Raw genomic sequence first — 26459 nt, 5'->3', positions numbered from 1 at the left:
CCAATCCTTACTTTTTTTTCCCATAATTTAGTTGAGAGGCAGAGAAAACACTCCCATGTGCTGATTCAGTCTCCTGATGCCCACCGTGCTGGAGCCTCCAGGCCAGGAGTGTGCCCGCATGTCCCCGGTCACGGGGCCCAGGGTCTGCACTGCCTTGACAGGAAGCTGGAGTCAAACCCAGGCTGAATGCACTGCAGGCATCTCTCACTGCTGGCCAAAGCGCTTGTTCCCTGCAGGCTTAGCTGCTTTGTTGGTGAGGTCAGCAGATGTGACTGCTGTGGTTATACTGTGAGAAGTATAAGTGATTGGGGGACCCGCATGCACCAGTTTCCAAATGACCCATGCGCAGTAGTACAAAAGTCTACTGGGGCAGAAGCGCTGAAGTTCAGGGAGAGTGGATGACTGGTGGGTGGCCAGTGGATGACTCATGGGTGTGACTGTAATGTTCATGTGGCATCTCAGCTTTGAGAAACTGCCATGTGTAAATGCTTGGTTTTGGTATCAAGGGATTGCTACAGTGACCTGAGAAGTCTTCGCACTTTACTTCTTCTGAATGCAAGCCTGCATGAGGCCGATCCGCTCCCTGTGCTTTAGCCAGAGTCGGCACATTGACAGATTGAAGGCAGAAGCAAAGGGGGTACCAGCTGTTTTCTTTAAAGCAGGAATGAGAGACATTGCAAATTTATAAGCTAGTTACAGTTTTCTAAAATGTTTATCTTGAAGACTTAATTTCCAGGATGTTGGTTTTTTTTAAAAAAACATACCTGTTATCTTAAATAAATACATGTAGTTATTTAAATACATTTAAATTATCTGAATAAATTTGTTGTTTTTAATGAATCATTTTAAACAAGTCAACTTTTTAATTCCTGCTTTTATTTTCAGTACTGTATATATCAATACTGGTTACCCATCCCTGACCCAAAATGCTTAGAGCCAGAATTGTTTTAAGATTTCAGAGTGGGGCCCTGTAGGATAGTAGCTAACATCCTCGCCTTATATACGTCAGGATCTTATATGGGCACTGGTCTGTGTCCCAGCTGCTCCACTTCCCATGCAGTTCCCTGCTTGTGGCCTGGGAAAGCAGTCAAGGACAGCCCAAAGCATTGGGACTCTTCACCCATGTGGGAGACCTGGAAGAAGCTCCTGGTTCCTGGCTTTGGATCGGCTCATTTCCAGCCATTGTGACCACTTGGGGAGTGATTCAGTGGACGGAAGATCTTTTTCTCTGTATCTTTTTCTCTTTATATGTCTCCCTTTCCAATGAAAAATAAATAGTTTTTTTAAAGACTTCAGAGTGGTTTTTAGGTTTGGGTGCTCAACCTTTAGATGAAAGCCACTTAAGGGCTCTTTGGGACAGTCTTCTAGCCAGTGAACTGAACGACTCAGTTCAGCTAAGAGGCTGTCTCACTTTTCCCCAGTTATAGGCACCAAAATGCGTTTGCCCAAAGCTGACTTTCCTGTCATTTCTAGCCCTTTCTCTCTCTCCCCGCAAACCTTTTGGCTGTTAGAAGATGAGTTCAGACTCTGGTTGGCACATCTGACTTAGAGCTCCCTTTCTCATCCCTCATGCCAGCTGGGGCAGTAGAGGAGTGGACATGCAGGACGTCTCTTCTGGCTTGCTGTCTGCAACTCCCGTTCCCTGAGACAGGCCTCGAGACTCGTCGCCCCTCTCTTCTGTTCTAATTTCTTATTTTGCTAAGTCTGTTTTCTTTTAGAGGTGTCTTTAGAACATTTGTGTAAATGGTGTTGTGTAAAAACTTTGTAAGGATTTAGAAAAAAAATCGTAGCTAAATAAATTTTGTCTAGGAACCCTTGGAAGTCACGAAACATGTATACACACAGGGTAACTGCAGTTGAGAGAATGGGCATGGTTGGTGATTAGGCTGCAGAGAGGTGTGTGTTTTCAGTTATTAGATGTCTCCCTTAGAGTGTGGCACTTTTTTTCCTCAAGGCTGGGCACTTCTCATCATTTGGAGAGGCAAAGGAGAAAACATCCCACACATGTCCTGTCACACTGTGATCTCAAGGCCTTGCACACTGATTCACTCATTCAGTAACAGTTGTAACTTTGGAGCCTCTGTTTTATGGAGGTGTTAGGGTGTAAGCTCTTGGGAGATGGTGGTGAACTCGAGGGACATTGTCCCTAATTAGGAAGTTTCATCACCTGTGGGAGCAGGTGTAAGCAAATGCAGAGTAGACCTACAGATGCCAAATTTGAGGTGGAAATGAACCAAAAGTACTGGGGCCTGCCATGCCCGATACTGGAGGAACATTGATTTGGTTGAGCCTGTGTGCCTCAAGCACCCCAAGTAAGGCGAGTCCTCCAAGCCAGGGCCACTGACAGAAGATTCTGGTGTTGGGGACTTGGGGTAGTGATTTGAGATAGAAGCCAGCAGGTGCTGGGTTAGGCTGGGCACCAGAGCAAGCTTGGATTTCTAAGTCATCCATACGTACACCTTTACTCTTCAGTACTACAGTAGGGAGCTATGGGAGGGCTGGTGTGAGGCAGTGAAGGCTGATTTAGGTTTGCTAGGTGTTTCCGTGCTCAGTCCTATTTTGCTGTCTTTTATGTTGGGGCACACATTGTGCTGTGTACCCAGATCTCAGCTCACCTGAAAACCAGACCAGTTTCTCAGCAGTGTCATGTAGTTAGAGCTGGTGGGCACAGGATCTCTAAATCCCCTTCTGGAGCAGAGAGTGGGCCATGAGAGCTGTCACTGATGTTCTCTCTGAACCAATTCTGGCAGTTGTTTTTCTCCAAGATTCCTTCTGTGTAGCTGTAAATGTGTTTCCCTGGGTGACAATTCTGTCTTTGTTCTCAGCAAGGAGCGTTCCCCCTCAGGAACCTGGCAGTGAGAGCTGTGTGTGTGCACCGTGTGTGTGCACTGTGATTTCATCCCAAGAGCAAGTGACAGGCAGAGCCAGGCCATGTCCCTGCAGTGATGCTCTTTTAACACCGTGACAATGGTGTCAGAGCCACAGGTATTTCTCCTGTCCTTGTCCGTGTCGCCTCTTGTGGATAGCATCAGAATCCCCTGAAACATAGTGGGGCCCTGAGTGCTCACCTGCGGCCACCAAAGAAAGCAAGAACTGGAAGGGCAACCTCTGCCTGCATGGAGTCAGCCCTCAGGAATGGCCCTGGAAAACGGGGGAGTAGGAAGGGGAAGGAAGAGAGCCTTCAGCTCTCATGGGCACACCACAGTGAAAAACCCTTTAGGAATTTCTTGCCCCAAAGCCATCTCCCCTTATTTGACTTTCTGTTTCCAGCCCCCATGTGGGCAAGCGAGCACACCCTGGGCCATGTCCCTTCTCTTCCAAAGCCTGTTATTTTTCTCCTGCATACAGTCCAAGCCTTTTAGCATGAGTCACCCACCTGTGTTTTGAGTTATTTTCTTAGAAAAATACACGTAAACATTTCTGGCATGCAAGGACCAGCTGAGAGGCACCCCTGAATTCTCCCAGCCCCACGTGGACCCTGGATACGTGACTTGTCATGTTGTAAGACTGTTGGTTTTGTCTTTTATGGCTTTGTAGTTTTATTTGAAAACTGCAGTTAACAGGGCATGTTTGTTGAAGTGTAAAATGTGAACTTGTGTGTGATAGACTCCATGGCTGTGGACACATGGGTGCTATAGCCTGTGGTTGTGGACATGTTATATCACACGTGTCCATTACACATGTCCTCAGCCACAGTGCCCCTCCTCATAACTCCTGTTGAGTATTTTGTTTTTTATACTCAACATTGCTCTAGTATTACCCCCAGGCTTTCTGTGTAGAAGGTGAGTGGTCAGTGTGTGTGTGTGTGTGTGTGTGTGTGTGCATGTGAATTTTAGATTGGGTGCCGTTATTACCAAACAAGCAATTTAAGCAACTGAGCCATTATGGGCAGGACATTTTTACCCTTGGAAGCCAGGGCTCGTGTTGTAGCCTTAGTTTCTTTCATGTGGTTTGGACAGCTGTGGCAGAGCTGTCCAGTCTCATACCTCTCTGTCCTCTAGGCTTGGAAGCAAATGCATGCCCTGGGACTGGTTCCTCTGAAAAGCTAGCTCATCCTCTGGTGAATGAAGCTCCATTCTGCAAAGTCCTACCATTCTTGTAGGTGTCCGAGTCCAGTGTAGGCGCCACTGCCCTCCATGAAATACAGCATTTATTTTCGGGAAGTAACGCTAGTTTGCTGTTAAGAACCAGTTGTAAATAGAAATGATTTCTATTTTAGCTGACTTTTTTTCATTACATGTATTAGGAATATTTAATAGCACAACCTGTGCGTAGAGATTGAGGTGCGCTTTGTTTCATGGTGAGTTGTAACTGTTCCAGCATGTTCTATGAGTAGGCACTTACTTTTGAGTGACTATAGTCTTTCTGTCATATGAAATGAACTTAGCAGGGTCTCTTCTCCTCAGCACACATCTGTATCCTTGACTCTGCTTTTCCTTCAGCTGCCTGCTCCTTCCTCCTTGGGTTGCTAATGGGATGGCTGAATCTACAAAGGGAAATATTTAATTGAAATAAATGAGCTTTTGAAGGTTTGGCTATGTTTTTTGTCTAATCTGAGTCACTGGTTAATTATTGATATTTCAACCACATCATTGGTTTTGTTTTTATCTCCTGGCTCTGAAAATATTCCCACACTGAGACATGTGCCAGAGTGCATCACAGTGGATTTTTCTGCAGTAGGTAAATTCTAGAATTTAATATAAAACTAAGTCATATTTTGTAACATGAAAGTGACTAGCCACATGTGGACATCCAGTCTAATCTGACTGAGGTTAAATGAAATAAATGCAGGGTGACAGCTAACAGTTCCTGTGCCCAGTGTTCACATGTAGCTAGTGGCTACCATACTGGCTAGCAGCTGTAGAACGTGGTGGACTTCACTGAAAATTCTCTTGGGCAGTCTTGGGGTCATGTCCATCCGTGTTCCTGTTAATTAGGTTTTTAAAAACATTTTCTCTAGGTATGATGGGTGCTACTGCAAAACAGAGCTCCCCGTGTTTCTGGAAATAGTAAACAACTCCAAATGAAGAGTGTTTTTACTTTCCTACCTCTGTTCGCTTTTGTGGTGAAGTGGAACATGTAGCAGCATAGGGTTGCCAGCACTTTGAAATCTTCAGAGGAAGTTATAAAACCTGTTGAACGCAGTGCAAAGTCCAGGGTGGTCACTGTAGTGTGGGCCAGTGCGCCCACCTCCTGGGTGATGAGGAATGAGGTGCAGTGGAAGCCGGCTCTGGGAACTGGGCCCCACTCACAGGCGCTGTATGTTGGTAGGACAGTGAGGAAACCAGGGCGCTGTCTGCTGAGCAGGCTGAGTGGGACCTGAGGGGGCTGTGGCACCAGCTGGAGGCTCCAGGGAGAGTGTGACCCCAGTTGTGCCACTGCCTGTGTGGGTGTCTCCCAGGGGACTCAGTCCCTGTGTGGCAGAGCAAGATGCTCGCCCATTCACCTGTTCCTGGGGGCTTGCTCAGGAGTGAGAGTACTAAGCTCATAAGGATTCCATCCCCAGTGTTCCTAACAGCTGTTTTGCAGGTGATAGATACGCATGTGTGTTCAGTAGGTGCTGGCCCGTGTGTGTGTTACAGTGACGAGGCAAGTTGTGTAGTCAAGTCAGACGAGGTTGCGAGAGGCTAAGTTTTGTGAGTGCATGTGGAGAATGCCCTCATTCTGGATGGTTATTTAAACAAAGATAATGTAGCTTAGTAGTATTGGTTTTTAAAATTCTGTTTCTCTAGTTTCTCAAATGAAACCTTAATTCTTTCTCCCTTTTTAAAAAGTTTGTTTCCTTGATATGAGAAGGGTTTACAGATTCAAAGATACGAAGTAAAAAGGTTGGCCTCATTCTTCTGGTAATGTCTTAAGTGTCTAGATCCTTCCCCTGATGCTAGACGTTAAATCCCTGGTTGCCTAGAAGGTAATAGAATCCTCTTTGAGCCATCACATCTGGCTCATCAGAGTAAAATCTATCTTCCAGACCTTTACAGGGGAATTTGGTTAACTTTGAGTATAATTGAGGAGTATACTACTTGGTACCTATTAAGAAAAGGAAATTGCGACGTGCAACTGTTTTTCACATATGCTGGGGAACGCTTTCCTTCATCTCTTCGGAAACTGGAGTTTGCAAGTATCAGATGTTAAGGACACCTGTGTTAGAGCTGAAACAGGTGAAACTTACAGGCTGACAGGTATGCTTCCTCCGCAGCGTCTCCTGGGGCTTCATGGGACAATGGCATGTGGCTTAAGGAACTTGGTTTTTCTCATATTGCATTAAAATAGGTGCTTGCTCTTGTGTTTCTCAAGGCATAGAGATGGTGTGTGATTTTAACAGAATTGTTTTTACAGCAGGAGAAAGGATATTATTTAAGCTAAACAGTTGTAAGTGTTCCTTTTGTTTAAAATTTCAACTTGGAGGAAAATGGACAATTTGAAGAAAACACTTAGGCAGGAGGGGGAGGAGGAGTGGTAAGTTTGTTGAGTGCTGGTGGACTTGGTACCAGTGTGTGCCCCTCCTGGCAGCTCTCCTGTGCCAGTCTGTCACAATGTGACTGCCAATTTATGTTGCACTCTAATCATAATTTAATTCTGGAGCAGAAATATAAGCTACAGCTGTCACTTGAGGGAATGAAGCAGTGGATCTTAAAAATTTCACGTTAGGAAATGGACATGTTTTCCCAGCGGGGAGAGCAAAGGTTTATGTTCTTATGTGAGTTGTATACAGTGACTCCGTGTTGGACACACTGGGCCAGGGTAACAAATGAGTTTTGTGCACACATACGCACATATGTGGCACGCGCACACACAGGTGTACGTGTGTGTGTCGTCCTCAGGTTCACGGAAGTGCATTGCCTTCATTAAGAATGTTCTGGGGAGTTGAGTTGAACATGGGATCTTGACAGTATTTTAATATCTGCAGTCACTTACCACAGGTAAACTGACAGTCCTTTACTTCTCTTCCAGATTCACGAGAAGCTCCACTACTACGAAAAGCAGAGTCCCACGCCCATTCTGCACAGCGCTGCAGCCTTGGCCGGTGACGTAAGTGACTGCAGACCAGGAACCACCAGTGTGCCCGAAGCTTGCTTATCCCTCAGCTTGCTGCCCCCCTACTGGTTCCCATTCACTTTCCCGTTCTGAAGATTCTTGCACCTGGTAACATTCCTTGTCCTGCCATGGTAACCACGTCATAGAAAGTGCCTGGCTTCACGCTCGGCTGGGGACAAGCTCGCAACCCCTGCTGTGCCAGGAGGAAAGTCACAGCCAAGTGGAATGCTGTGGAAAATACACAAATGAGATTTCTGCGTGGCTGACAGGTGCTGGGATAGGAGTGAGGCGCACCAAAGACACAAAAAAGACAGGACTGTTTTTAAATGGATTATAAAGCACCATAGTGATTTATGGATATTAGACCTTTCCAAATTACCTTCCTAACCAAAAATTAAAAATAAATTTTAGAGGCAGTTGGCATTGATGGAGTAGTTAATTTCCTGTAGCTATAATTTTAAAGTCTGGTTGTGGGTGGGGGAGGGGGTTAGAGGGTTTCTAACGTGCTGATCCTTGCTGTTCGCTGTGCGACTCGGATGAATTGTGAGCACACCTGGGTAAACTGAAAGGCCACGAGGCTGGCTGAGAAGGATGCTGAGTGTGAAGGCGGGTTTTAGGGAGACCACGCAGCTGATTTGCAGCATTTCCGTGTTGTCTTTCATTAGGGATAAACCAAAAGTTAATCAACTTAGTAAAACACGAGGGTGGTCATACGATTTTTGAAAGGATCACCTTCAGGAAGCTGATTTTCTTTGATGTATTTTATATTCTGTAGAACATAAAACACAGCCTAATCGACCATCCATGTGGTGCACCCTATGCTTAGCCCACAAACATTTTTCTTCCATTTCTTTTTTTCTAGAGATGATGCGTCTGTTCAGCCTGTGTAGCACCAGCTTTCCCACTGGGCAGGTGTTTCAGCCGCATCATCTTTGTTCCCAGGTTGCTGCGTGTACTACACTTACTGCTAAGGGTTTTTAAAAAGTTGTGTAAAAAATATCTGTGAGGGCCCGGCGGCATGGCCTAGTGGCTAAAGTCCTCACCTTGAACGCCCCGGGATCCCATATGGCCGCTGGTTCTAATCCCGGCAGCTCCACTTCCCATCCAGCTCCCTGCTTGTGGCCTGGGAAAGCAGTCGAGGACGGCCCAATGCTTTGGGACCCTGCACCCATGTGGGAGACCCGGAAGAGGTTCCTGGTTCCCGGCATCGGATCGGTGCGCACCGGCCCTTTGTGGCTCACTTGGGGAGTGAAACATCGGATGGAAGATCTTCCTCTCTGTCTCTCCTCCTCTCTGTATGTCCGGCTTTCCAATAATAATAAATCTTAAAAAAAAAAAAATATCTGTGAGATGGACACCCAATCAGATTACAGCAACATTACTGTTAGAAAATTTAGAACCCACCATATAATACGCTGTAGAATTTTATAATTCATCTAAGGACTAAGGACTACACTGAAATGTTAAACTGTATTATGATGCATTATGTGGCAGGAGAGCATTTTCTGTAAGCTAAAAATTCCCGGCACATAGTCCCTTGAAATGGGGAAAGCAGTCTTTGAAATGTAGTGAGTTACTTATCACTACTGTATTAAGTTTGGTGCAGAATTTGTTATGACCTGCTTTTAGAAGAGAAGTTTGTTCTCAGAGATAACAAGAACTGTTTGCAGCCTGCCAGGAGTAGCAGAGGCAAGTGGACGTTTCGTGCAGCATTTTGAGAAATTTATTTTTCAAAACGGGAATGTATTTCTGTATTTTCAGTCATGTCTTCCACAGTAAAATTTAAGCACTCTCTTCTTAGAACCTGGCATTTTTACTTTAAAAACTGTGTGATGCTTCCTGTAGCCTAAAATCGGGTAGAAAGCCTTTTTGGATGGAAGCATGGGGTAGGTTCTAAATTCCAGGCCTTTCTTTAGATAGACCCAGCAAGTGGGAAATCTAGCCGTCGCGGTCAAGTGCAGTCAGTGTTTTTTGGTACCTGGGTAGCTGTCAGTCTCTTACAGGTCACTCTGGTTAGTTCATTAACATTGAACAGACTGCTCCAGGTGTGTAGGTAAACATAATAAAAGTTTCAGACCATTTGCTCCATTAGCATCCCTCTGGTTCTTTTCTACCCGGTTGTAAACACCGTGGCTCCCATGGGGTTTGGAAGCCCTGCGGATTTCACCAGCTCATTCAGAAGCCCCTTTCCTTGTATGTGTGTGTGCAGCGTCAAAGCTTGATCCAGTTTTTTTGCACAAGGGTTCTTTGTCTGTGGGCAGAAGACCATCTGTATAGATGGAGCTCAGGGTTTGCCCCGTTGTGATAAATCAGAAGGTGATGTGGCTGGTATGATGACTCGAGCTGAGCCTCAGCAGAGAGCCTGACCCCAGAAGAGGAGCAGCAATGGATGGGTCTGTTGTGTCCTCCCCGACTCCTGACACAGCAGTGAGCCTGGGCCTTGAGCACAATGGGACCTCATGGCGATCACTTGAGGGGAACTGACCTATGTAATCTCCCTTGCAGCTGGCTGAGGAGCTCCAGGGCAAGCCATGCAGCCATGATGTCAGAGAGCTGTTGAAACTGCTGTCCAAACCCAGCGTGAAGGTGAGGACACGTCCTGCCCGGGATGAATAGCCCTGACCAGGGTCGCCTTCTGAGGCTGCAGAGCAATTTTGTTTCAGGCGTCAGTCTTCAAGCCAGTGTGTTTTCAAATAGCGCACAGTATTTTAATAGCCTAGATCCCATTGAGGTAAGAGTGGTGCTTTTGACTATGTTGTGAGAAACTCAAGAAAATACGCTCAGTGGGAAGCTCAGGATCGTATTTGGCAAACAGCATGTCACTCCAAGGTCATTTTCTTTTAAGAAAAGGCTAGAGTATAGAATGCAGAACCCTCTCGTCATTTTGTTGAGGTTTGTTTTCCTGTACCCCTTAATGTATTCCAACATGTTTGACACATTGGTCTGTTTGTACATCTGAGTATTCCTCTTCTTCCTCATCCTACCCCCACCTCATCTCTGGTCCTCCTGCTAACTGATGAGCAGGCTAAGGGAGCAGTGTGAGCAGGTATGTGTGCTGTAGTGGAGATGCCACATGAGGCTCCTGCGTCCTGGAGCGGAGTGCCTGGGCAGAGTCCTGTCTTAGCTTGTCATGCCCACTTCCTGGTACTGTGTGCCTGGGAAGCATCTGGCGATGGCCCATGTGCTTGGGCTCCTGCCACCCACACTTATGGTTTGGGCCAGGCCTTGCTCTAACTGTTGCAAACACTGAAGTTCAAGTAAGCCAGTGGCTGAAATCTCTTTCTGCCTGTCTAGCTCTGTTTCTGCTTTCAAATATAGATAGATAGATAGATAGATAGATAGATAGATAGACAGACAGACAGATAGATATAATATACAATATATAAAGTTAATATATAATATATATGTAAGTACCAATACATATATTTATATGTACATACCAGTTAGTGTTAGTGGGCATGGCTTCTGTTCTTTATCCGTTTCCTCCAAAATGTATTACTTATTTTTCTTCCAAATGTAGTTAGTCCAGAGACAGCATTTGAAGATGTTCTCTCTTTTATTCTCACGTCATGAGTGCCTTGATTCCTTTAAAAATATACATTTTGTATTTCAATATAAAAAGTATGCATTGTTTTAGGATGCTAAATTTGCATCTGAGATAATCATACAATTAAAGTGATATTTGATTATACTAATCCATAGTGGGAATGATTATAACAATCAAAAAGTAATTGAAATTAGGTCATTTAAATTATGCCTGTGGTAAGCATTCAGGAGGTATTGAGTGAAACTTCATGACTAACTGGAAAGGCTGATTTTATTCTTTGAGAAGTATCCTTTGAAATATGTTAAAATTGGTCTGGAATTAATGTCTTGAAAATAAGATGGTGTCAAATGAAAAGCACACATAAATTACAGTGTCTAATCCCCTTGTGTAAGCAGAAGGTAGTATGGGGAATGTGTTCCTGTGAGAAATGAAGGGGTGGTTAACCGTGAAGTAACTAGAATGATCAGTTCAGAAGTTGATCGAATCTGTTCTGAAGGAGCAGGATCAGGTGAGAGTAGAAAGTTGCAGGAGAGTCAACAGGCGTGTGTGCAGGTGCTGGGAGTCTCGGGCCCAGAGCACTCAGAGAGCACTGCCTTGGGTCTTCAACTTTATGTGGGAAGATTTCACGTGACAGCATTTACTGTCCGCCAGAGCGTGGTATGTGTGATAACTTTGGTTTGAGAACATTGGAAATTAAAGAGATGTTTCAAGAAAAAGCAGAATTGATATTAATATCGTGTTCACTTGTGTTTGAAATCAAAGTGGCTAATAATAGATTATAACTGGATTAAAATAGGTATTTAGCTCCTGAATGAGGTGTGACTAAATGGTTCAAGAAGATGGAGTAGATAAAATTGTATCATACTTGAATAATTGCATTATGTGGGAAATGTATTAGATGGATAATTTGGTTATATGGCAGTGTGAGCCGTGGCGTGAAGTTTGTGTGTGTGTGAACTCTGGTAGATAGTGGTTGAGAATACACACACACACACCCCGCTGTAGCTGGCCATGGTAGTTCATAGCGAGCTAGGCTCAGATGAATGTGTCTGTCTTCTCTTTTTGATATCACAGGTAACATTGCTCTGCTTGGAAAGGATTTATACAAACTGTTAATACCTTGAATCTTCTGTGGAAGTTCAGTTCAACATGCATTCTAGACTGTTTGACAAGATAATCCCCTTTTTTTTGTCCTAGAAAGGGGGTTAAGTGTTTGCTGCTTTCATGATGCTAACTTCAAACAGAAATGTGGTTTGGCAGAATACAACATCTACCTATTGGGCTGATCATTAAAATATGAAAAGTGCAATATTGGTGTGTTTATATGAATATGGTTCATTTTTAAGGGATAATGGAATTATTTATAAAGATTGCTACTTTAAATTTTCAATTCACCTTACTAGAAACATTCAGTGTACAAGAAACCAAAGGTGAATCTTCAATGTAACAACACTTTTTAAAAATACATGCAGATAAATGAGGGATATTCACAAAGTTTGCAGATAACGGATATTGTGGAACAATGGTAAATTAAAAAAAATTTACCAAAGTGAGCTTACCTTCTATTTCCATTATTCCATGAACTTTTTGCAATCTTCTTGTGAACAGAGTACATCCACTGTAGGGAAGTAACTAGTGTGAATTCGACACACTTGCTACCAAGTCTGGATTTTTAAAACATGCATTCATTCTTTTGTTTATAAGGCACAGTGGCTAAGAGGAAACGTCTATGACTGACTTGGGTGATCTGTAACTGTCCTTCGAAGCAGACCTTCTTCTGTTCTTAGATACTTATTCCATGCCTACTGCATGCCAGGTTGTCTGGATACAACATTCAAAGAGAAAACCTTGTTGATTAATGCAGTCAAAAGGAGACATAATTGGACAAAGAAGGGCATATGAGGCGGACTGGTGTGGAATAGTTAGCCTACTACCTGCCACACCAGTATTCCATATGTGCTCTGGTTCATGTCCTGGCTGCTTCACTTCCCATGAGCTCCCTGTTAATGACCTGGAAAAGTAGCAGAAAATTGCCAAGTATTTGGGGGTGTTCTACAACATGGGAGATACAGAAGATGCTCCTGGCACTTGGCTTTGGCCTTGCCCTGCACTGGCCTTTCTGGCCATCTGGGACATAAACTAGTGAAGCTCTCTTCCACACCACCACCCCCCGCCCGCCCCAGCTCTCCCTGCCTGCCTCCCTCCCTTCCTCTGTAAGCATTTCAGAATAAGTAAATACACCTTTGAAGAAAATAAAAGGCAGGGGTAGAATACCTGGAAATACTGAGGAACACACAGGAAGCGTCAACCTGAGAGCTGCAGGCTGTGCAATGGAGCAGATGGCATACCAACATGGAGCAAGCTGGAGGTGGCCAGAGGGAGCAGGGGACTGTGTCAGCATCAGCAGTAGGCAGAATCCCACCTGGCAAGAGAAGGGGTTAAGTCTGAGGCCAGAAAGTGGTCCTCGTGTGAGGGAAAGGAGCTCCCCTGCCAAGCAGGGCCAGCTCCAGGACTCTGCACTGTACTTCTGGTACCGGTGTACCTCTCTGTGCCAGTCTTTTCCTGTTTCTGTGATAAACCACATGCTTCCCCACCCCCAGCTGTGGTGAACATATCTAAGCACAGGGCAAAGCAATTGAAGGGGCCTAGGTAGGGAAGTGGTAACCCCACTCCACATTACCCACACAGGAGATTCTGAGGTAGAGGTGCTTGCAACAGGAGGAGTCTCCTGAATGCAGGAATGCCAGCAAGAAGGAAGCTTCTAGAAAGAACTCAGGTGAACCATGATCTGACCCTAATGGAGGAAAATGGAATGTGGGTGGGTTTGTGTGTTAACTGGCTAATCATTTGGGGAAAAAGTAACGAAGTTTCTGCTAGAATGAAATCTAATAAGATTTTGCGATAAAGTATAAATATATTGAACTGTGGGGTGTCAGCAAGAAAATTTGATATGTATGAGATAATGGATTAGAGGAAAAATATTCACACTAGAGATTAAAGACATAGACACGGCCATTTAAGAAAAGCTAAAAAAAAATACAACTAAATGAAGCAGGAAGCAATTTATTTATAGAAATGATCTATGATTTGTCTTTAATAAGATGTGACCATTTGTCATTTTCATCTACATTTTTTCTCTACATGATGACATGATAAAGACCTAAATCAAAATAACACTTTTTGATAATAGATGATTGTGTTTAAAGATCTGTTCATCTGTTTGTCTGAAACACAGAGCAAACAGAAGGAATGGAGAGAGGTCTTTCCTTTGTCAGTTTACTCCACAACAGCCAGGGCTGGGCCAGACTGGAACCAGGAACCCATAACTCCAGCCGGGTCTCCCTCCACCTGGGTGACCGCGACCCAAGCACTACCATTGTCTGCTGCCTCCAAGACACGCGAGAATCAAGGCTGGTTCCATCCCAAGCACCTTGACATGCCAGTGTCCCAAGCAGTGGCTTAACCCGCCGTGTCACAATGCCTGCCCCCATAATTTTATTTCTGAAGATTGATTGATTCTTTTAAAAAGAAGAGTGACAGAGAAAAGGAGGGAAGGAGAGACAAAGAGAAATCTTGTATCTGATATTTGGCTATTCTATGCCTGACTTGTCTCCCTCTATATAATGATCTCTAGGAATCCAGAAGTCAGGAACTGCATCTGGGTTTTCCACAGGGGTGACAGATACTTGGCCATCATTTGCTGCTTCCTGGGCACAGTAGCAGGAAGCTGGATGGGAAGGATTTGAACCAGGCGCTCTGAAATAAGATGCAGGCGTCCCAAGAACCAGCTTAATCCACTGCATTGCATCACCTGGCTCGTGTATTTCTTTCTTGATGAGTGGGGCAACCATATTTGTCTCTATACTGTAGCTGTGTGCTTGTAACATTATGCATCCAGTACATTGAGTTCAGTGTAAACTATCAAATTTTGGAACATTTTCCCCGCTTTAGTCTTTCGTATCTTGGCGGCCTCTTCAGTCGTATTCTCTGACTCCCAGGCATATGAAGTAGAGATCCTATTTCACCTCTGCTAGCAGCCTCTTGCTGCTGAGGAGTTCTGAGATTTTCCCTGTGCCACTTGTGGCCTCCAGGTCTTTAACAGTTAGGAAATAGGTTGTCATTCTGGAATAAGTCTCCCCTGAGAACTGTCAAAGTCATAAAACTTTTGTCCAGATTGAACGAATTTGTCCATTGCCATGTTAAAAAATTAAATTTTCTCAAGTCAGTAATGTCTATGCAATCTAACCTTACTATTTAAATCTGTTTTTGAAAGATTTATTTATTTCAAGGTCAGAGCTACACAGAGAAAGGGAGGAACAGAAAAAGATCATCCATCTTCCGATAATCCATTGCCTAGAGGGCTGCAGTAACCATGACTTGGCCAGACCAAAGCCAGAAGCCAGGAGCTTCTTCCATGTATCCCATGTGGGTGCGGGGCCAAGCACTCTAACCATCTTGCACTGCTTTCCCGGGCCATTGCCAGGGAGCAGGATGGGAAGCAGAGCAGCTGGGACAAAGCAGTGCCTACGTGGATGCTTGCATCACAGGTGACAGCCTACCTGCCCTGCCATGATCTTAAAGTCTAGAAAAGCAATGAAGGATAAAAGAAACAAGAGACAGTGAGCATCCAGAGGCCCAGGCATGTGGAAGAGCATGTGCCCGCTTCTTCTGGTGTGGACATGAACAGCAGCATGGGTGCTGTCCAGGGGCCTTGATTGAGGATGTGGGCTTGAATCGAGACTGTTCCTGGGAGAAGGAAGCAAGGTAGATTTGACCTGTCTGCATCATCATCCCTGGGCTTCCAGAACATGATGTGTTAGGACATCAGGAGTGATTTGTAGATTTCCAGAAAGATAATGAAATGAAAGAGATGTGTTGTGCTTTTTCATCTTCCTTTCCCAGCAGTTATTGCAGGAGCCTTCAGAGTGAACAAGGCTGCATTAAGCCTAAAGACCAGCATTAGGCATCCTGGAGGGATAAGTCAGGGTCATTTGTGCTTGGAGTTCTGTGGCCCTTTCAGATGCCCAGAGCTTGGAGTTAAACAGGGGGTCCCAGGTAGGGGGCTGAGCCTGATGATTTCAAAGCCTAGTTTTACTGAAGAGCAACATGTAAATGCATCAGTTATGATTGGTACTTATGGCATATAGAAACACTTTTTTTTTAATCTCAGTACAACGCTTTGAAATGAAAGTGTTATGTTGAAGAATAAGGTCGTTGCATGTAGAACAGGAAGATGGAATAGAAAATGACTTGTAGCTGTCCCAAACATAAACATGTTGCTTGCTAGAAATATTTATAAGGCAAAGCTAATAACACCAATCATCTTGATACGTGTAAACTTGTTTGAAAATCTAGACATGGAACTGGCTCCAGTGCCAAGAAGGAGAAGACGTGTGGCTGCTGTTTGTGAACCTGCAGCCATAATAATTGCATTATTTAAAGTACATATATTTACCTTTTATCTCTGTTGTTTGTACTGTGTGCATGACAGATAGTGGGTGTGTCTTTGCTTTACATTGCTCTATGAAGACCCATGTTCCCGTATGCTGTCATTTTCCTGTTGTGTAGAAGACTTCAATATTTCCTACAGTACGTGTGTTGCTAGTGATGTATTTCCCTCCACCTTTGTAAACCTTCAGACATTTCTCAATGTTCCTTCATTTCTAAAAGAAACTTTTCTAGTTATAGAATTCTAGATGGACACTACTTACAATTTGAAAAATTTTGAAAAGACATTTTATTCGAAAGACAGTGACAAGAAAGAAGAGAGATGTTCCATCTATGGTTGACTCCCCAGTTGGCTGTAGCAGCTGGGGCTAGGCAGGCTGAAGCCGAGTCCGGAGCTCCATTGAAGTCTCCACAGTGGGTGACGGGCCATCTCCTGCTGCCTTGCAGGTGGGTGAGCAGGGAGTTGGACGCCCCAGTGGGTGACGGACTATCTCTGCAGGGAGTTGGACGCCCCAGTGGGTGACGGGCTATCTCTGCAGGGAGTTGGACCCCCCAGTGGGTGACGGGCCATCTCCTGCTGCCTTGCAGGTGTGTGAGCAGGGAGTTGGACGCCCCAGTGGGTGACGGGCTATCTCTGCAGGGAGTTGGACGCCCCAGTGGGTGACGGGCTATCTCTGCAGGGAGTTGGATGCCCCAGTGGGTGATGGGCCATCTCCTGCTGCCTTGCAGGTGTGTGAGCAGGGAGTTGGATGTGAACAGTGCTCTGATGAAGGATGCTGGTGTCACAGGAGGCAGCGTTACTTGCTTCTCCGCAGCACCGGCCCCAGGACTTATTTTTGTCTTAGAGTGTTTTAAAAATACTCTTCTATTGTCTTGTGGCTCGGGTGTTTTTTGTTTGTTTGTTTTGTTTTGTTTTGTTTTGTTTTGTTTTGTTTTGTTTTGTTTTTTGATGAAAATGGTGCCGTCCTAAGTAATATGTTGTTTTCCTACAGGTGATTTCAGCAGTTTCTAATTTCCGGCAATTTGCTCTTATTATGTTTTTTTATGCTTCTGTACTTTGAAATTTTGGAATCTAAAGGCTTATTTAGATGTATTTTTAAACCAGTCATGGAGTATTTTCACATTTTCTTTTTCTTCTGCTTTATCTAAGTTGTGTTAATCTCATTCAGGGTGTGGTTTCATTTCTTACATTGTGGTTTTTTTTTTTTTTCCATTCTAGAACATTGATTTAAATTATTTTCTGCTTTTCTTATTTCATGTTCCTCTAGCCATTTTTTTCAAGCTTTTAAATCTAGTTATAAAAATCACTTTTAGGTTTTCTGTCTACCTTCTGTGTAATATCAGGGTTTTGTTTTCATTGCTTTTTTCTTTATTGTGAGTAATATTCTCTGCTTTGTTTGCAGGTTGTGTTTGCAGTTATGAATTTTAGCTTGTTTGAGGCGGGAAGAATTTGTGTTTCTATCAATAATATTGTTGAAATTTTTTCAGTTACATAGTTAAGTTACTTGAAAACATTTTCACCCTTCTTTGTTTTTTGAAGATTTATTTATTTATTCAAAATTCAGAGTTAAAGAGCAAAAGGGAGAGACAGGGAGAAGGATCCTTCCTCTTGTTCAAACCCGATGACTGTGATGGCCAACACAAAGCCAAAAGCTTCTTCCTGGTCTCCCACGTGGGGCAGAGTCCCAAGGACTTGAGCCATCCTCTGCTGTTTTCCCATACACATTAGTAGGGAGCTGGATTGGAAGTGGAGCACCTGGGACTTGAACCAGTGCCCATGTGGGATACTGGCATTGCAGATGGCAGCTTATTCTGAAATGCCATACTGCTGATCCTGATAGATTTATTGATAAATTTTTTACTTGATTGCTATTAAACTTTATTTGGTAAGACTGATAAATTTACTCTTGGGCTGATATTTTTCCCTTTATTGAGGCCCCACCAGCTCAGTTACTCTCCACCATCCCATGGGAGTGCTAAGGCTTCCCCTCTCGCAGGTGAGAATGGGGCCAATTTCTGCACCTTGGGAGCCTCAGGGGTTGTTCTCCTGCAGGATTTCTCAGTCCGGAGACTGATGCTGTTTGGGGATTGAGTTCTTGGGTGGAAACAAGGACCATCCTGTGTTCAGGCACATGCTTGGCCTCCATGTACCATGTCGGAATAGCACCATCTCCCCCCACCACCCTACCAATCATGACAGCCAAAGTTGGTTGCAGATGCGGCCAGATGAGATGACTTTTGGGTGCCACCTATCCCTGCTCTGGACCTGGCTGGTCATGCCCATCTGCATGCCATGACTTCACAGCGCCTTGCACAGATTGCCATAGCTCAGCAGGGTCAGGAAGGTGGTGTTTCACTTGGGCTCATCCCATTATCTTCCCTGAGCACTCTGCCCCTCTAATTCTCGGATTTCCTGCTTGGTTCCTCCCTCAGGGAGCCCACTGAGTCACACCTGGGTCCCCTCTGCAGCCCGAGCACTTAGCTTTGTGGGGACCAACATGGGCTGCCATCTTTTTGCTTCTCTCGGGAAGCTCAGTGTCCTTTATCTCCTAGTCCCTCTTTGCTGTTTTGTTTGTTTGTTTGTTTGTTTCTGGGGGAGGGTCCCTGTTGATTTCATCCTGGCCTTCATTCTCATTCTTATTGTTATTAGTATTTATTTGTTTATTTGAACAGTAGAGTTAGAGAGGAGAAACAGAGCAAGTTTCTGTCTACTGGTTCACTCCCCAAATAGCCACATTGGTCAGGGCTGGGCCAGGCCAAAGCCAGGAGCCTAGAGTTCCATCCAGATCTCCCAAGCACTTGGGCTATCTCCTCTCTGTGTTTTCTTCTCGTGGGGAAAAATTTAGGAAAGAAAATATCTATAGAATTCTCATGTTCCTACTGCCAGTTCTCGTTGGCAGTACACGCATAGCCCCGTCTCTCTCTTCGCCAACCCTGTCCCCACCTGCTGCGGCTGCAGTCTGCCGGCCCTTCCTCCAACTCCTCCCGTCAGTCATCTTGGCAGGTACTGCCTTACGGCCACTGTCAGGTCACAATGGGGACACTGTTTGGGGTCTGGAATTTCCTCTTCTTGACCAGCCTGTGACTTCCGCAGGCCTTGCTGTCTGTACATGACACTGTGGCTCAGAAGAGTTATGACCCTGTGTTGCCGCCCATGCCGGACGACCTTGAGGAGGAGGAGGACTCCGTAAAAATCATCCGCCTGGTCAAAAACCGAGAACCGCTGGTGAGTGTGTGTGTGTGTGGTGGGGGGGACTCCATTTCCAGCTGGGCTCTGAGAAGACAGCCTGACCAAGCCAGATCTGACAGCTGCATGTGTCATGCAACCTCCCTTTAAAATAGTGACTTCAAACTCTGTCACAAGGGGGTCATTCACCCTCACAGAATATGAGGTCGAGAAATGAAAGCCAAGCCCCATAAAATGGCAGACGTCCTCCTGGTTATAAGTAGCAATCATTTTGATGATGTCCCCAGCAGTCAGACAGGAACGAAAGTTCCATATGCAGCAAAGGTGGCTGATTGGAGCTGAAGCAGCACGGCTAACAAAAAAGATTACCATGGGCTCTTCTGGCAAGCTGACTTATTCTCAGGCACTGGAGAGAGATGGATTAGGTATCTGATGTTACAGACTGTAAACAGAACTAGCTACTTGTGCAGCGGAATTTATCCCATATTGAAAAGGAGTCTCTGGTCCATTGGACCGTGCCAGTCTCCCCCCAACAGGAGTCTGTGAATTATATTCCTGGTCTTCAAAGGGAAAGGCCCTCGTGGGTCGGTTGGCCCAATGTAATTGACACTATTCTTATGGAAGTGGAAGGGAAGCAGAGGGGGCAGGAAGTGAAGGGTGAGAGGGCGATGACACCCAGAGTGCACAGGTCTCTGGAGGGCGGGCATGGCCCGGGCAGTTTTCCTTGGAAGCAGCAGTCGTGTGTTTCATGAGACACCAAGGCCCAATAATGCCGGCCTGTGCTGCCTCCTGGGCCCCCTGATGCAGTAGACAGTGAACAAGACTCAGTGAAAAATGAGCCAATTATTGGTAGTACAATAGTTGTCCGTACCATGTTCATATGTTACACACATGACATTTAGTCCTTCTGCTGGGTCTCATTTCTCTGTATTTGTAGACTATGGATAGCTGAGGTTCAAAGAGGCAAGGCAGCTCACCCCCAGTATCCCCATTAATGGGTGAGCAGAGTAGCACACCAAACCCTTGAGCTTTCACTGCCAGTTTTTCTTCCTTCCTGTGTCTTTGTGCTTTGTCCCTTTTGATTGTTTTGATTTACTTGTGTGTGGTACATTGATAAGTGCACTCGTAGTCCTGCTCAGGATAGCAAGAAGGTGACTTTGTCTATCTGATGAAGGGGTCAACTGAACCTCTGATGTCCACTCGTGGGCATTATAAGGCTCCTCATATTCCAGGTTAGGATGGATTCCTCTTAGATTATAAGGCTTGTGCTCTCCCTCCATGTTTGTGGCACTCAGAAGAGTAACCGAAATACTTGTGTGTTTTCATTATGGAGGTGGCAGGGCACGTGGGCTGCAGAGAAAGCTGTCTCCAGGGTTCAGCCGTCATGAGTGGCTCATACTTGGTGGATTCTGCACATGTTTTAGTAAGAAATAGTTCACCTAGTTAGGAAGGTAATTGAAAGACTGGCTATATTGAAGAGTTAGATAATGCATTAGTAATACGTTCTATTTTTTAATGAAAGATTTATCACATTTATTTGAAAGGCAGAGTAACAGGGAGAGACAGAGAAAGCAAGGGAGAATGGTTTACTCCCCAAATGGCCACAGTGACCAGGCCTGGGCCAGACTGAAGCCAGAAGCTCCATCCAGGTCGCACATGGCTGCAGGGGCCCATGTACTTGGGGTTGTCTGCAGCTGCTTTTCCAAGGGCATCGACAGGGAGCTGGATGGGAAATGGAGCTGTCAAGGCTCACACCGTGGTGTTTGGTACAGTGGTGAAGATGCCACTTGGGGAGCCTGCTTTCTACATTGCAGTGCCCGGGTTCAGTCCAGGCTCTGCTCTGACTCTAGCTTCTTGCATAAGGTGCATCCTTGACACCCATGTGGGAAACTGGGATGGAGTTACTCCTTCCTGGCTCATGCGAGTGAACCAGCTGATGGGAATCCACTTTCTTTCTATCTGTCTGTCTTTCTGTCCCTCTCTCCCTCCATGTCCTTCAAATAAATAAGATCTTAAAAGAAGTTCCTGCAGTTCTCGTTATAAGACCCAGGAATAAAGTGGTGACATGAACTCACAGCTGGAACTGGTGATCTCTGTAGGAATGAGGAAGATTAGTTACTTGTTTGCTCCCTGTTCTGCAGTTGCTTGCTGCTGAGCCGTAGGTTCATAACAGCAAACCAGAAGAGACCTCCTCAAGTGCATTCTGGACTTGAGCTTGATGCAGCAAATTTGAATGTCATTAGGAGTTCTGTAGCATTCTCTGGATGTTGCCAAGAACAGGACAAACTGAGGCCAGGTTCCTAATGATGTTAACAATGCATAAATTACAAAATGCTAGATTCAATCCTCATTCAAAATATGCTGTGGGATGTCAGTTTTTTTCTTTTAAAATATATATATGTATTTGGAAGCAGAGTAACAGGGCAGTAGAGAAAAAGAGGGAAATAGATCAGGTCTAGGCCAAGCCACAGCTAGAAAGTCTGGAACTCCATGTGGGTCTCCCATGTGGGTGGCAGTGCCTCAAGCACTTGGCCACCATCCCCTGCTCTCCCCAGTGCATTATCAGTGAGCTGGGTCAACAGCAGATGCGCCAAACCTCAAACCAGAAGTCCTATATGGGATGCTGGCATCCCAGGCACACCTTTATGTGCTGTGCCACAGTGCTGACCCCAGGTAACTTTACACAGATCACCTGTAACATGCCTGTGTTATTGAGTGTTAATGTTATTATCACACACTATGTTATGCTAACCATCCATCAGGGAATGGTGATAATGGAGGTTTGGAAAGCATCAAGGAAATAGTCTTCTCGAATGCAGGGGACACAGTGAGGAGTGTGTTAAGAGGCAGGATCTTGGAGGCAGTAGGGCTGTTTCTCAGTCTACCTTTACCCTCTAGGGCAGCAGAATCAACTGATGAAGCACCAGCACAGCCCTTGCAGTCGGAGTGCTCCTCACCATCCAAACCTTCTGGAAGTGTTTTCATCCTTTGTGGCTTACAAAAAAAAAAGTCTGTGTGCCAGCAACTTCTGGGACTGTTCCTTTTCCAGCCCTTCCTTCTGATCTTTAAATTTGTGTATCCATCTGTCTGCTTGATTTTTACATTTGGATGACTAATAGATATTTCAGTGTTCATATATCCAGAAATAAACTGTTGATCTTTGTCCCCAAGTTTGTTCCATCCAGTGTCTTTCTGCCTTTCAGTTGATGGCAATTCCACCTTGCGGTTGCTCAGCCAAAACACATCCAGTTCATCTTTGTTTCTTCTCTTTTGTATCCCGTGGCCACCCCATTGGGAAATCCTTTTGGCTCTGCTAGTAGCTCTTGTATTTCCAGACCACTTTTCATCACCTGTACTCTTGCAAGTCAACTCCAAACCCCACCATCTTTCCCCTGGATTAGCATAACAGTCTCTGACGTGTTTCATTGCTTTCATCCTTGCCTTTTGCATTAGTCGGAATATTCGTTGGCCTTCAAACCATGCAGACATGTCAGCCCCACAGTCTTAAATTCATGGTACTAAGAGAGTGGAAATTAGGAGACAGTCTAGGAGGTAGACCTGGTGGGACAGCCTTATGTCCTTGAGGCATGCCCACAGGAAGGAGTTCTTGCAAGGAAGTTGTAAAAGCATGAGGTGAGCCCAGCTGCTGGCTCTGCATCCTGGCTCACCAGGTGATCCTCCGCACACACTCCCCCCATGCTTCTGTCAGCTACCCTTGCTGGGTGCCAAGCAGTGGGGCTGCGCCGTGATGGACTTGAGCCTCCCAAACTATGTTCTAAGTGAAGCCTTCTCCTTGTAGAGTTAGTTGCAAAGCCAAGTTAACACTGCTTCCCTCAGTGTGGATACAGCTGATGGACTCATCCTTCTGGAATCCACCTTCTGCTTTTAATCCACAAGATTTCCTTCAGAGGAAAACTGAATTAACTCACAGTGACCTCCTGAGCCTTCATAATCTGCACTTTGACCTCCACATCTATTGGGCTTTCTCTGTCCAACCTGGCTGCCCTTCACCTCCTTCCAGTTTTTCCTTCTTCAGATGTCGTCATCACATTTTCATGCCTCCTGGCCTGCCAATCCTCCTTACCTTGCCTTACCCCTTTCCATGCTGTCTGTTGTGAGGGCACATCATAAAGCTCATGGGAAAATTATTTTTGAAGTCCATGGATAGTTTATATTGGAAGAATTTTCCATGAGATGTTTGCAGTTCCTTCATGTGCATAGATTTTTTTTGTTTTTTTGGAAAGTCAGATATACAGAGAAGAGGAGAGGTAGAGAGGAAGATCTTCCGTCCTCCGATTCACCCCCAAAGTGGCCGCAATGGCCAGAGCTGAGCCAATCCATAGCCAGGAGCCAGGAACTTCCTCCGCGTCTCCCACACAAGTACAGGGTCCCAAGCCTTTGGGCCATCTTCAACTGCTTTCCCAGGCCACAAGCAGGGAGCTGGATGGGAAGCGGGGCTGCTGGGATTAGAACCGGCCCATATGGGATCACGGCACGTTCAAAGCGAGGACTTTAACCGCTCCGCTATCGTGCCGGACCCAAGCGTGGATTTTAAAACTATTTTGCACCAAAACAAACTTGTAAATTCTACTTGCTACAAACTTTTTGAAGTACCCATGTGCATTGCATTGCACCAAGGATAGTGGAAGTTCATTAAGAACCTGGAGGAACACATCTGGCTTCTGGTCATTTACCTTTTCCTTTGCTAACAAGATCGCCTGAGGGCTGGGTTTTATTTGGTTTTCTCTGTTCACACACCCATCACTCTCCCACCTTCTTCATGGGGTATGGTCAAGGTGAAAGGTGACAACAAGAAACATTCAGCTGTAAGGCGTGCGTCCAAAGGAAAAAAGATATGGGGCTCAGCTCAGTAACTCAGTGGTTAATCTCCTTGCAAGTGCTGGGATCCCATATGGATACTGGTTGTCTCCCGGCTGATCCACTTCCTAACCAGCTGCCTACTTGTGGCCTGGACAGTCAGTGGTGGATGGTCCAAAGCCTTGGGACGCTGCACCCTTATGGGAGACCCAGAAGAGATTCCTGGCTGTGGATTTGGATTGGCTCGGCTCCAGCTGTGTGGCCATTTGATGAATGAACCAGCAGGTGGAAAATGTTTCTCTCTGTCTCTCCTTCTCTCTATAAATCTACCTTTCCAGTAAAAATAAATAAAATAAAAAAGATATGGACATTTTTTATTTTCTATACTTTTGAAAAAGTTAAAGATTTGAAACTCTTTCAGTTATGCTGAGGCCTTCACATGATCCATGGAGTGGACTCCTTTGTCTCCCTGGTCGATTTGGTGAGGCAGAGGGCGTGTTTTTTGGCCCTCCTGTCTCATGCCTTCAAATTCTTTGAGTGTACTTTTTCTCAATGGATGTTCTTGTTTCCAGCTCCCTGTTCATTCTACCCGGGACTCAACTTCATCCACAAAGCTTTTTTTTTTTTTTCTTTTCCAGGGGGCTACCATCAAGAAGGATGAGCAGACTGGCGCCATTGTGGTGGCTCGGATCATGAGAGGAGGTGCTGCAGATCGCAGTGGTAGGAATCTAAGTGATGAGAGCCACAGGCGAGTGGCGGGTATGCTTCAGGAGTAGGTGCTACATGGTGGGGTGCAGAGCATCCCAGTGCTCTGGGAGAACACAGTGATGCAAGTGCTGGGAACTTAACTCAAAAGAATGGTGAGAAATTCTCACTCCTGGCTTCTGGTGTTGCTGATAGGAACTGTGCGCCTTAGAACATGCAGCTTATTTTGTAAGACACTGGGCACCTGCATTACCGGGCCAAGACTGGGGCACTAGAGTTGCTTGGCCAGCACCATCCCCTGGTGACTGGCCCGGGCCTCAGAAGAATAAGGGCCTGCTTTCTGCTCCTTCCCTGGAAGATGGGAGCCCAGCCTTGCGTGCATGGTGGACACAGGTACAGATGACACCTTTTCATGTCCCAAATTGTCTGCATCACAGGGCTGATTCACGTTGGTGATGAGCTCCGAGAAGTGAACGGGATCCCAGTGGAAGACAAAAGGCCTCAGGAAATCATACAGATCCTGGTAAGCTGCACATTTGTTTTAAAGTTAAAAAGATTAAATCCCTGCAGTTCAGATGCTGCAATTCTGCTTGTAGGAACAGGGAAAATGCCAGAAGTGTCAGACTTCTATAATGTGCATTTGATGTTTTTTTCCAAAGTGTGTCCTTTTCCTTTTAGCTTTCCTCTGTTGCCCCATGTTCTCTGTCTTCCCTAAAAGCATTAAATGGTAATCACTACTTGTGTGGATCAATTATTCCCCTGTGTTGGACATCATGCCTTTATGATTCACAGATTACCATCTGCCCTTTTTCACAGCCAGATTTTACACCACTCAGCTTAGAAGAGACCCAAGAAAATCAGCTGGGAGAGGGAATCTGGGGGCAAGGGGCAAGGGAAAAATACAATAGAAATGGAAAAAAAAATCAAGAAGAGACCCAAGAAATCAGAGCAAACAGTAGTGAAATTCACATGAATGAATGTCACGGGCTCAGGGACTATTAAGACTTAATTCAGTGACATTTAAGTATCAGCAGGCATAAAACTTCTGTTTATCAATGCTATTACTAGCACAGTAATAGAAATCTATGGTGATAAAGCAACTCAGGAATACAATCATTACGTATAACCAAGTGTATTTTATTTTATTTTGTTTATTTTTAAATTTCACTTCTTTTTATTATTATCATTATATGATACAGTTCTATAGACCCTGGGGTTTTAAATGTAAATACCACATATTTTCTGGTTGGAGTCAAGGAAATGTCCACACTTGCTGTCCGGAATTCTGTTCTCAGAGAAGGAGGTCAGAGACAGTCACAAAGAAGATGCCTCGTATTATGACATCAATTTGGTTTTTTGTGTGTGTTTGTTTTTTCAAGACTGACTTGTTTTACCGAGGCACAGAGGGAAAGACACAGAGCTCTTCCACCTGCTTGCTCACTCCCTAGATGGCTGCAACAGCTAGCACTGGCCCAGGCTGAAGCCAGGAGCTGAGAACTATAACTGGGTGGTGCACTGGGTGGCAGGGTCCCAAACATTCAGACCACCTTTTTCTGCGTTCCCAGGAACAGTAGCAGGCAGCTGGACCAGAAGTGAGCAGCTGGGACTCAAACTGGTGGCCGTATGGGTTGCTGGCATCACTGTACCATTGCCCAGGTTCCTATCAAGTCCGCTTTTAAAACAACAGATTCTAGGCCTGGCACTGTAGCTTAACGG

The 26459-nt window shown here is 45.1% G+C and overlaps 1 protein-coding gene across 2 annotated transcripts in view; it reads left to right on the top strand.

Moving 5' to 3' along the window:
• MPP7 (MAGUK p55 scaffold protein 7) overlaps nt 1-26459 on the top strand; it is a 173814-nt gene that overhangs the window by 101662 nt on the left and 45693 nt on the right. For both annotated transcript variants that reach the window (XM_058669646.1, XM_058669645.1), the window contains exons 4-8: nt 6955-7032; nt 9544-9624; nt 19128-19259; nt 24677-24758; nt 25181-25266. In XM_058669646.1, coding sequence (XP_058525629.1) covers nt 6955-7032; nt 9544-9624; nt 19128-19259; nt 24677-24758; nt 25181-25266 — 459 coding nt within the window. The remainder of the gene's footprint in view (nt 1-6954; nt 7033-9543; nt 9625-19127; nt 19260-24676; nt 24759-25180; nt 25267-26459) is intronic.

The sequence above is a fragment of the Ochotona princeps genome, chromosome 10 (assembly GCF_030435755.1).
Source record: "Ochotona princeps isolate mOchPri1 chromosome 10, mOchPri1.hap1, whole genome shotgun sequence".
NCBI lineage: Eukaryota > Metazoa > Chordata > Mammalia > Lagomorpha > Ochotonidae > Ochotona > Ochotona princeps.
The sequence above is the reverse complement of the archived record's forward strand: the minus strand, read 5'-3'. Positions and strand labels throughout refer to the sequence as shown.